At 38.7% G+C, this 12,862-nt stretch overlaps 1 protein-coding gene across 1 annotated transcript; it reads right to left on the bottom strand.

Annotated features, from left to right (window-relative positions):
* Nucleotides 1-6,364: 6,364 nt before the first annotated feature.
* LOC112513743 (wall-associated receptor kinase 2-like) lies at nt 6,365-12,862 on the bottom strand. Its single transcript, XM_025120095.1, has 4 exons — nt 12,271-12,862; nt 8,011-8,388; nt 7,748-7,918; nt 6,365-7,673 (listed from the first exon to the last, which is right to left on the bottom strand). The coding sequence occupies exons 1-4, from the start codon at nt 12,857-12,859 to the stop codon at nt 6,451-6,453; spliced, it is 2,361 nt and encodes a 786-aa protein (XP_024975863.1). The 5' UTR covers nt 12,860-12,862; the 3' UTR covers nt 6,365-6,450.

The raw sequence follows: 12,862 nt of genomic DNA, 5'->3' as shown, positions 1-12,862 counted from the left end.
AACACTGAAGATTAATCTTCAGTCATTAAACATCACTCAGTAAGTGAAATGATTCAGTGCTCTATCTCTAACACTGAACTCCTGAGTAAATATATCTATTCTCTCTAAAGATATGATTACTCTTCTCTTTTCTCAACTTAAAACCTTCACTGAAGCTTTCTCTTTTTCAGTGATAAATGTTTTAAAAGGTGGTCTCAGTGATTCTCTACACTCACCACATCTTCAAGTATATCTTTATACTTATCTTAAAAATCTAAACGATCACTGAATCCTTTCTTATCAGTGATCACAACGTTTTTTAAATGCCAGTTTCAGTGACTCTCTTATCACAAAACCTGATGTCTTAAAACCATCACTGAATATTTCTTTTCAGTGATAAAATGTTTTAAACAGGGTTATCAGTGTTCTCTTAGACACTAAATGACTCTTCATGTTCTTAAAAACCTTTTTTTAAAGAAAATAGTAAATGAACCATGTTTATGACGACATTCCCTATTTACTATGCGGGATGCTTTGAGAGGCGCAAAAAGTTCTGTCATTACGCTACCTCATTAAATGCCATCCAACCATGGATGAGAACGTGGTATCTTTTTCATCATGACCACTTTCCCGAACCGTCGTCTTTTCTCTCTCTCATATTATTTCTCTCTCATCCTACCTATAAATATGAGACTTCTTCTCCACTTTTCTCTTTACGCTTTCAAAATTCTTAGATGAACCTCTGCTAATATTTCTCCAAAGCAAGAACTCTCTCTACATCTTCAAACCCTTTCGACCTTTCCTCTTCATCTTCAAAGGTCAAATCTTCTTCATTCTTACTTTGTTACAAGAAATGTGTTTAATATGATTAAGAACTTTGTTCTCTTAATACATTAAACTGTAAAGGTTTTTAATCATTTCTTTCTTGATTATAATCTTGTTTCTTTATACACATTCCACTTGATAAACCCTAATCTTTTAAGGATTTTTCAAAAGAAGTTTTTACTTGTTCAAAAACTTGTTCTATAATCTTAACCATAAACTCTTGGCTTATTTCTAACAAAGCTGTTTGCTTTTCTTCTTATTAATACAAACAGATGGCTGCCAATAACGTCACCTTCTCCATTGACGAGATCTCCATCAAGGCCAACAACCACCTTGCCTTGTTGGAGATACCCTCCACTAAAGCGTTTTACCAAGATGCGGCTGACTTTCTCAAGCAGTCATCCTTAGGCTACGCTCTCAACCTTGAGCCCCTCATGGTCAAGGAATTTCTTCAACAGTTCTGGTACACTGTTGAGGTTGTCGAAGTCCAAGACGATGCTGGACGCAAGATGGAGCAAATCCATTTCACTTTCAACCGCATGGAAGTGAACTTTGGTGTGTCTACACTCCGCTTAGCTCTCCGTCTTTCGAAGGGTCCCTTCGACAGTGAACCCTCCACCACTGAGATCATCAACTTTCTTGATGCCATTGGCTACCAGTGGCCAATGAAGAAGGACTCCAACGCCCCCTCTGAAGTCCTTGACGAAGATTGAGAAAAACAGGATGTCAGCTATATGGCAATACCTGTTTTCTTATTTCTTCCAGTGCATGGGTGGAAAAACTGGAGGTCAGGACCAGGCCTCTAGGATCGCCTTGATCATAGGCGTATCTGCGATTCAGCGTCGCAATATAAATTATGTTGCGGTCATTTTCGATGACCTGGTGCTCAAGCTGAACAAGCGCCAGCAAGAAAAGGTGGTGCCTTACACCAGGTTTCTTTCAATGGTGTTCTCAAATATCTTTAAAGCTCTTTACCCCAAAGAAGGAAACCTTCCAGTTTTCAAGCTTGGATCCAGGATTATGGATCATAAGCTGAGGGACAGTGATGTGGCACTATCTTCCATTGTGTCCTTCACTACCTTTTATCCTCAGGTGGCCATGACAAGGGAAAACCTCCCCGCGTCTAGCCAAGCCCCCAAAACCCCTTCAAAACGACCCTCTCAACCAACTCTTGGTTCTCCTCAGAGAGCCAAGAAGTCCAAAAAGGGTACTTTCACCAATCTTCAGTGATTTCTCCCTTCACTGTCGTATCAATGGTACTTTCACCAATCACTTCAGTGACCCAAATCACTGAAAGTGTAAATATCAGCGCCGCCACCGCTGAACACTCACGTCTCTTCTTGACCATTTTCTCTTCTCCTCCTTCCTTGGTCTTTACACATGATGATGTATCAGCGACTGTTCTTCCTGATAGTGAGACACGCACCACTGGACCTGTGGTTGCTCCTCTCGATGCTCCTCTGCATACGGATGTCCATCCTCTCGAGGACATCTTTGCTCACGCCAATGACAATCCTTTAGATGTCACTGATGGCCCCTTATGTATTCCATCTTCCTACCCTTTCTTTTCTTCTAGCCTTGAGCCTTTAGCTCACACTTTTTCTTTTGCAGGTCCTTCTTCGATGCATCAGTCTGATGCTCAGGAAGTGGAAGAGGAAGAAAGAGAAAAAGATGATAGAGGAGATGAAAAGATCGATGATGCCTATGATATGGCATCAGACATCAAACTTCTCCTTCCAGCCATTGATACCGTCCTCTGCAGGATCAACGAAGTTCACCAAGAGATACCCCGTCAAGGAGATCTTGATACGAACTTCCTAGCCCTCCAGGCGGATGTTCAAGAAGTTCAGAGTCATCTCCAGACTCTCTAAGAAGTTGTTCAAGCCAACAACGACGCCATTGTTGTTCTTCACAGCAGGGCTGACGATGCTCAGGCTATAACTGATCAGCAGACCGGTCTTCTTCAACAGATCCTGGATGCTGTCCGTCAACCAGCTCCAGTGAATGCACCATATTTCTCTGCCAATAATCGCGCCCAGGTCCATGAGACGCGTGAGGCAACGACAACTCTAGCCAATGCTTTGCAAAGGCGGGAGGACTCAATGGTTTTCCAGCGTCAGCGCTTGAACGAACTCTCTGGCAAATTCTCTCAAGTCTTAGCCAAAGAGGGGGAGATGAGGTCCAACGCTGGTGAATCATCCGGTTTTTTGCCTACCCCTTCTCAGGCCGTTGGTCCAGTATCAGCTACAGCTACAGTTGAAGCTGAGGCTCCTAGAGCTGAAGCAGTTGTTGCTCATGTAATCCCGACCACTGAAGATGATCTAGCTGAGGATGTCGATGGCATCCTTAGGGATGATGCCCATACCATCACTGCTGCTGGTAATGATGATAATGATGAATGAAGATGATGATGATGAAGACGATGATGAACCTACCATTCAAGACACCGGAAATGATCTAGATGGCGACGACGACGATGATGATGAAGATGACTTTACCATCAAGTTTCAGAAGCCATCAAACGTCACCAAAGGTGTTACTCTCGGGGATTTCGCATCCCAGGATGAGCAAAGGCAAGGTGAATCGACTCCATCAAGGAACCAGGACCCCAAGTCGAAAGGCAAGGCGGTCGCTTAAAAAGGAAACTTGAAGGAATTGTTCAATATCCCTCAACAACTTTTGTTTGAAGACTCTACCTCTCAGGTAGTGATTTCTTCAACTTATCAACTTCATGTTCCATCAACAACCTGCGGTCGACTGGAACGGGTACCTGATCAACCCGTCTCTTGTGCTCCAACCGACCAGCAGATGTCTCAGTTGAAGGAGTCACTCGACCAGACTAGAGTAAAAATCCCTCTTCGTACCTCTAGTGGTGGTGAGTTTGACTTCTTATCTAAAGTTGAAAGACTCGAGGCATTAAGGGTTGAAGAAGAGCTAGAGCTTCAAAAGAAGCAGACTGAAAACAACTTGAAGCTGGCCAAATCACTAGCTGAAAAAGTCCTTCCTAAGAAAAAGTCCAAGAAAACGGTGAATGCTGTCCAAGCCCAGGCTAAACTTCTTTCGATTGCAGAAGCTGAACGCAAGAAGAACCTGAAGCTGATGGATAAGGACAAGCAATGGAGTGAAGCAAAACTGAAAAAGAGACTCAGTCCCCGCCCGATTATCAGCGTTAGCATCAGCGGACGTTCTAAAGATGGTGGAACACTGGTCACAATGCTCATCACCAGGGACAATCTTGATGCCGTTACCGAGTACCCTTCTTACCTTGGCCGCTATGGATACAACAAATGGATGGAGATCAGACAAGCCATTCAGCAATCCAAGTCGAGAAACAAGACACTTATCGAGGGCACCATCAGCAAGCTCATCAAAAGGATGTCCAGGTATGTCAAGGTCCCTGACCGGCCGACTTTGAAGAAAGGTGGAAAGAAGAAACTCAAGCTCTCTGATCCTAATGATGGACCATTCCTAAGGAACGAACATGAAACAAGGTTCTCCTTAGATGAAGTCCTGAAGGGTCATATGAGTACATACATTTCTATGCTGAATCTTGACTTGCCAGATAAGGGTCCTTATACACCCAATTATGTGCATTTTAAACCTGAGTTGGGAGTTATATTCCTTGACTATGAAGGTGAAGTAAGATTTCAGAGAATGTCAGAGCTACATCTATGTCCAATGGATCACTTGGTTTATCTTTTGCTCTAGATAGATTAGAGATGGCCAAAAACCGGTCCCGGGCCGGTCCCAATCGGTCCTAATCTTTCTCATAACCGGCCATAACCGGTCCCGGCGTAACTGGTCTCGGTCTCGGTCCTGGTCCCAACTGAAAATGATAGGACCAGTCAAGGTACTTCATAACCGGTTATGGGACGTCGGTCTCGGTCCCGGTCCCAACCGGTCTTTGCATTAAAAGAATAAGATTTTCTTTTTTGATTTTTTTAATGATATATATTTTTAATACATTATAAAATATACAATTGGGCCACTCAAATACACTTTAAAAATGCGTTTTAATATAATTAAAATTACGTTTTCTTATAAAATTATTTAAAAATACATTTATTTATAAAATTATTTGAATTTTCGGGCCGGGCCGGGCCATAGTCGGTCCCATAACCGATCCCGGTCCCGGTCCCACGAAACTACCAAAAACCTCAACCGGTCCCGGTTTTCGGTCCCATAACTTTAGGTAAGGATGTCTGCTCATGAATAGTGTTTTTTGTACTATTTACTGTAGCAAAGGACAAGCTTTCATCTTAAGGCTTGACACGCACTCTAACCCTACCATATTGCATTAAATGAACATTTAATGCACTGGGTATAAATAGAAGTGTTTCTTCTCCATGCAGAGTGCGCGCAACTCAYTYTYTAACCCTAATTCTTACTTCAAGCATTTTCTAGCTTAAGTAAAGGATCTTCTTTACATCAATTTCTTTTCTTATAATTTTCTAAGACTTTGTGTGTAACAAAAGATTATTTAGATAGGTTTTTATCATCTTATCTTTCTGTAAACAATCTTGTAAAATCTGTATTGATCTTCTCTATCAATATATATTTTAAATTTGAAAATACTATGTTTGTATTCATCCCCCCTCTCTTCTATAAATTGTTTCTCTTCTTGTAGACCCTCACGGGACCAACAGGTTTACCTCCATCGATAAAGCCCATACTTCAGTCTCCATCTCCCCTAACCCGCAAGACCTACCCCTTCGATGAAGAACCTCATCGTTGATTTCGTAGTTTTATAGAGCTTCTCTTTAATTGTGGCCACCCCTACCTTTCTTGACACCTGCAACACATACCTCACTAATGGATGTTTCTTATTGTTTTCTCCCTTTTAAAAGTGGTTGACTTTTTTGTTTCCTATTTCTTTTTCTTTTAGGGCTTCCATCAAGCTTAAGAGATTGTTGGTTTAGTTAAGTTTTGATTGCTTATGGGTTAGTAACCGATTTCGGGATTGGTTTTTGGATTTGGATTTGATTACGATGTTTGGATTTGGAATTGATTTTGAGATTTAGATTTGGATTTGTGTCGATTTTTTGAGATTTTGTTTTTTTTTTAAATTTTTTTTGAAGTTTTAATTATGATATGTCAATTGGCCATAGAAGGTGAAGTTCATCGAAATGTATATATGTATATGTATTGGAAGTTGGGGGACACTTGTAAGTATTTCATATATGGATCTATAAAAAAAATAAGATGAAAGCCTGAAAAGGAGAAAATGTCTTTCACTTAACGGCTAAAAGTTAACAGTCATTAGAGGAATCATGACACTTTTGCAAACCACGATGATCATCTTGTATTTTTGAAACTGAAGGACAAAAAATGTTGTAACTGACAAACTACATGGACCAAAATTGTAGTTTACACTAAAACTAATCAATAAGGTGCTTATGAAATGAAGGATAATACTATATTAACATAAATACCCGCTTTTATTTATAAATTTAAATTAATAGATACGATAACTAGAAATTGAAGATCAATAGAAGATATACAAAACAAAATAACAACCATTTACTTAAGCAATCAATAACATAAGAAATAGTAGTACAAGTTGCAACAATCAATCATAAATAAAATATATGGAATTTAGATAACATGAAAAACTTGCCTTATTTGTTAAGGCACAATAACGGTTAATCATTTAAGTTCATCGAATGAGTACAACAAACCAATTTGATCGGAAGCATTGAGACTTGATAGCTCTATTGAGTCCATATATGGATTTAACGAGACATTATAAAGGTCCGAGTGTTGTCCCTCACTCGTTCGACTAAACGCATCTTCATTACCACGATGGTTAACCCATGGTTGCTTCGTAAATTTTCTCAATCCCTCTAATTCCATAGCCACTTCCTTCATTGTTGGTCTGTCGTAGCCGTTCATGTTCAGACATCGCTTCACAAGAGAAGCTATTGCTTGGAGTTGCTCAAGTGAACCCTCTCTGATCACTCGACGGTCAAGAATTTGAAATAAATTATTCATTCTCAATGAAACGAGGAAATGGGTTGCTAAGTTTCTTTGCTCTTGACTTCGTTCCATGCAAAGCGGTTTCTTTCCTGTTAGAAGCTCTAGAAGCACAACTCCGAAGCTATAAACATCACTCTTATCTGTTAGTTGGCTTGTGTGAAAATATTCAGGATCTAGATACCCTATTGTCCCTTGAACTAATGTAGTTACCTGTGTTTGATTCAAGGGTACCAATCTTGAAGCCCCAAAGTCAGAAATTTTGGTGACTAGGTTCTCATCTAATAATATGTTGGCGGATTTCACATCTCGATGGATTATAGGCTTTGAAGCGGCCGAATGGAGGTAAGCAAGTGCACTAGCAGACTCAATAGCTATCCTTAAACGATTATCCAAAGATAGCCAATCCATTCCACCGTTGGTGTGGATATGATGGAAGAGAGTGCCATTGGAAACACATTCATAGACAAGTAATGGGACTTCACTCTCCAAGCAACAACCTAAGAGCTTCACAACATTTCGATGGTTAATTTGAGTAAGAATGACAACCTCATTGATAAACTGCTCGATCTGGCTCTCATCCATTACTCGCGACTTCTTTATTGCAACAACACTTCCATCAGGTAAGATCCCTTTATATACCGTCCCATAGCCACCACGACCAAGAATCCTATCTTTAGAGAAGTTTTTTGTTGCTTTTTTTAGTTCGTCGGTAGAGAAAATTTTTGTCAACTCTTTAACTCCGCCACCCTCATTCGAATCTATTTGTTGTTTCATCAACAAGCCACCATTTTTCAAGAAGAACTTCTCTTTCAATTTTATAACTTTTCTTCTCTGGTGGCTGAAATACAACCATCCCATTCCGATCAATACAGATAAAAATCCGACACCCATTCCTGCATATATACAAGTATTCTTCATCATTCATTGGAAAAAAAATTATTCATCACGAAAGAAGGAATTTACTCACCAACAGACAACTTGAGGGCCGGCGATCTCGGATTATGAGCCCTACAACCATTCCCATCCTTTCTCCCATCTCCTTCGTGTCCGTGAGGGCACGAACAGTTAAAAGTGCCCGGGAGATTAGTACAGATCCCGTCGCACGGATTGTTGTTTGGATCCGCACATTCGTTGATATCTATGAATTGAAAAAAAAAAGTGATAAACCGTAAGTAAAAACCTCTAAATCCATATCAGAATGAATAAAAATATGTTGCAACTGTTACTGACCATTGCAGCCAGGAGAAAGATAGGGATTCCCTTGATAACCATTTTTGCAGGAGCACCTGTAACCTCCATTCCCCCTCTTGAAATCCACACAAACGCTATTCTGTTGACAATAATAATCACTTGTATTTTTATACTCGTTACAGCTCCTACTTCCGATGACCCAATCCAAAACCACTGGAACAGTCTCTTCTGTTCGCTTGACGAAATTGGGATCGGTGAAATCGGATGCACCCTGAAGCGTAAATGCACTTTCCTCTCCAAGGAATGTGTATCCACATTTGTTGAAAGGCCAGACATCAACGTGTCTATTGAGTGTGAATGAATTTGCAATGTAAGTTTTTAAGCCTGTGGGTAAGCTCGTTGAACAACACCCCATGCCTGAAAAAAATGGGCACATTTTACTTGATCAACTCCTCATTAGCAATGGCACTTGGAATTTTGGTTAAATTCCACCATCATAACTACAAAAACTTAATTATAATTCTTTTTGAATGCTATTATAGCCTCTTAATAACAATTAGCATTTTTTAACGAAATATTAAAAAAATAATTAACAATTAGTATTTACTCACCAAACCATTAACAATCATGCATTAATCAAAAAATAACAATTATCTATGTTATATTATAAAGCATTTGATAAAAACCATCTTTTATACATGAAAAACTGTGTATTGATGTATATTACTTAAAATTCAAGATTACAAGTGAATAGTGTATAAGTACAACTTATTAAAACTCCATGTTTGAATTCGTATAACTAAACTGCAGATAAACATAATCAAATACTATTTTATTTTAAATAGAAAAATCTAAAATATAATTAGAATAATTATTGTGTTAGTCCTTGAACCGATAACCATAATATCTTTCGGCCTCCATCCCTCGGGACCAACAATGGGTAGTACACGGGATTCAGCCAATTGTATTGGTCCTGGAATATCATCTAACATAATATTTAATTATTATCTTTATAAAAAAAATTAAATCAAAAACAAATTACTTCGTAATTAAACCTAAATTAAATTACAATAAAAAATTGAATTAAAGAAATTACACAAATAAACAAAAATTTTGAAATAGTTAATTTGATACTAATATCGATACATTTTTTTTTCAATATTTTATGATATCTTTAAATTTATATTTTTTTCAAAAATAAAAAATTATCGTTTTCTCGAAACCACATAATACCATATTACAACATTGACAGGGGACAAATGAAATATTAAAATCAAAATATATCTCGTTTTATTGCAAGAATACCTTTCTAGTATATCAAATAACTAACGGTAACAACTGATATCTAAAAATTACAAATAATAATAAATGAAATGAGTTTCAAATTATTATGGGCCTATAAAAATTATTGAACTGAGCCAAATATATTATAACATTAAAGATTGTTTTTAGTGTATAGTTGGAGCTAATTTTTTATAATGTTCTATGGACTATCATATATGTGGTATTTTATTAATGGGAGTCAGTTTATTATTTTTGTTAGCTTTGTTATGTATTAATATGTATAGGGGTTGGGTTCACGTGAAACTGGTTTATTTTTATGAGACAACATTTTTACACTTGAAACTTTACCACAAAATATTATGAAGGTAAAAAATAAAACCGAACATTTATAATGTTTTGCTGTAAAGTTTTAAGGGTAAGAATATTATGTCACGAAAACAATCTTCACTTGCATCCCAAGTCATATGTATAGTTTAGGGCCCTTTATGTAAACCTAGAGATTGTCTTTTATTACCTTTATCTCTTTTTGTACGAAAACACTTTTACGGCTTAATTTTTCAATGGAATACACAGACTTTTCTCCATGCTTAATGCTTCTATATCTTGTCTAAATCAACCAGGATAACATGGTATTAGAGCGAGCAAGGGTAACTTCATTGCCATTGGAATCTGTATTTTACCTGGTAATCAATTACCATCTCCTGGTTCGTCTTTTTATTTTCTCCTGTTTAGTTCTGCAGCTTTTGATCTTATTCATTCAGATTTTTTGGGGTCCCTCTCCTCACCCTACCATGGGTGGATCTCAATAATTTGTCATCTTTCTAAACGATCACACACGTTTTACCTGGCTTTGTCTTATGAAAAACCATTCTCAACTCCCACAAATCTATATGAACTTTGCCAAAATAATTCACACACAGTTCTCTCCCCCTATCAAAGTCTTCCTCCCCGACAATGCCATGGAGTACAAAGAACACCCCTTTCTCGAGTTCCTTCGCCAACAAGGCACTCTTTCTCAATGCTCATGTGCAGGTACATCACAACAAAATGGTCGTGTTGAACGAAAGCACTTCCATATTTTAGACATTGTTCACACCTTCCTGATCTCCGCCAAATGTCCTGAATGCTTTGGGGCAAGGGAACCCTTTCAGCTGTATACACACACCATTAATCATCAACCAACTCCCCTTCTTCAACACAAATCCCCTATGGAGCTTTACATGGCGTGCCACCAGCTTATGACCTACTAAAAGTATATGTGTGCGTACATTTTGTCCTACTCCAGCCTCACGAGCGTACCAAACTTGAACCTCGTTCTCGCCTATGTTGCTTTCTTGGTTATGCTATCAAACACAAAGGATATCATTGTTGGGATTCTATCTCCCAAAGACTTTGTATATCTCGTCATATCACATTCTTGGAAGATCAAATGTTTTCTTCCATCTCAAAATTCAAGGTTCAATATGATTTTATTCCTCCTTTCTTCATGGACACCTCCACTCCTTTATCTATTGACTCGCCAATTGTACCTACATCTTCTACCTTGGACAAGACCATATCTCACTCATTTGATCCCCTCCCCCATCCTCTACCGCATCACCTAAGTCGCCTGACACTTACCTCCAGAATCTACTTCTGCTCCACCGTCTACATTTGGTCCTGATTTGTTCGTAAGTCCTGATGATCTGGTTGCAGCTCCTTCAGAAATTTGTCGTTCTAACAAGTAAAACAAGTTCCGACTCATTTTCGTGATTATCACTGTTATTCCACTTGATTCACTTTTCATACTCCTACTTCCTACAAGGAAGCTTCTATGGACCCTCTTTGGCAGCAAGTTATGTCGGAGGAACTACAGGCCCTTGACAAAGCTCAAACTTGGGAGATTGTTCCTCATCCTCCAGGGAAAAGCATTATTGGGTCAAAGTGAGTATACAAAGTCAAAATCAAAATGAATGGATCCATTGATATTTATAAAGCTCTACTAGTTGCAAAGGGTTACAATCAAGAGCACAAGATTGACTATGAAGAGATATTTGCACCTGTGGCACAAGTCACTTCTGTTCGCATTCTTATTACAGTTGCTTCTACATGTAAATGGCCGCTATATCAGATGGACGTCAAGCATGTCTTCCTTAATCCACCTAATCATGTTTGTCGCCTACGTAAGGCTCTCTCTATGGGCTTAAGCAAGCTCCACACGCATGGTTCCATAAGTTTAGCGTGACTATCTACTCCATGGGGTTTGATCCCGGTCATTATGATTCAAGCCTTTTTATAAATACCAAGGATTCTTGTACTATTCTCTTACTTCTATACCAAGAAAATGAAAAACCTCCTAAAATGCTAATCTAAATATATAGCGTTTCAATAGATTATCTTATAAGTTACGTTTTATCCATCCAAACAGGACTTTTAAAAATAAGTTAGATTATATTTACCAAAGATAGCCTTAAGTTTATAGTAACAAAAAATTGTACGTCATAAACATGCTACAATAAGTTGATAGTAAGATTTTTCGTTCCCAAATATACTTTTATGACAATTACACTTTCTTTTACAACATTAGTGGCATAGTCGTAGGTTTAGGTTTGGGGTTGGGGTTGGGGAGGGAGTGGCGGTTCTGATGACGACAGTAGTAATGTGGTCCGGGAGGGTAAGGGGGGGTTAGTGTAGAGATGTGACAGTGATATTAGTAGCATGGTCGTAGTGGGGACAAGTGATGGGTGGTGATGAAATTCAAATTCCTTCACTTATGCTAAAGAAATAATCAATTTTTTAACTTATAGAATTCAAAGGATTCTATCTATTTCAATATGTGAACCAAACAAAGATATCGGAATTAGTTATTCAAATTCCTTTGAATTCTACGAACCAAACAACACGATGGTATTCTCTTGTATTATTGTTCTTTTTTCTTTGACATAATTATTTTAATTTAAAAAGTTTTTGGAATTTTATGCTGTTAAAGAAGCGTAATGTGTTTTGTTTGAGAGGTGTATGTAACAAAATCCAAACCTGAACATGAACCCGCAAGAACATCCCGAACTCCATTGCATACCGTCACGCAACCACTGCTGAAATTCTTGCCTTCGATTCCGTTCACCGGAGCTATCACAGAGTAGTCGTCGCAACCAACGGCTATCAGTTTGTTCAGTTCCGACAGCGTGAAGTAGGAGGTCGCCACCACAAGCCCAGTGGATGTTATCTCAATTATTTCACCGGTCTCATTGTAGCAGGTAGAAGCAACCACGTTTTTGATTCTTACGTGCTCATCGGAGATATCAATTATTTCTATCCGGTGAAAACTATCATCTCCCCTGTAAGAAAATAGATTTGCCGGCAAGAAGGCTTTGGGGGGATTGAAGGATGTGTTGCACGTGATATCGAACCAAGGGCCAATAGAGCAATCTGAATTGGATCCACGGATGCCGAAGGGGTATGGTACGGTGAGGTTGCCGCATTTCGTTGGGCAACCCGGAATCGAGATGTTGTTTACAGTGACGGACTCAGAAATTTTCTTGAGCGGGTGTAACTGTACGGTGGGGGCTGCCCCCGGTGAGGATGGGAGGTAGAATAGATACATGATTATCAAGAGTAGACGCATGTT

The sequence above is a fragment of the Cynara cardunculus genome (genome assembly GCF_001531365.2).
Source record: "Cynara cardunculus var. scolymus isolate 2C chromosome LG 5, CcrdV1, whole genome shotgun sequence".
In the NCBI taxonomy this organism is placed as follows: Eukaryota; Viridiplantae; Streptophyta; class Magnoliopsida; order Asterales; family Asteraceae; genus Cynara; species Cynara cardunculus.
This window is presented reverse-complemented; position numbering and strand designations above follow the sequence as displayed.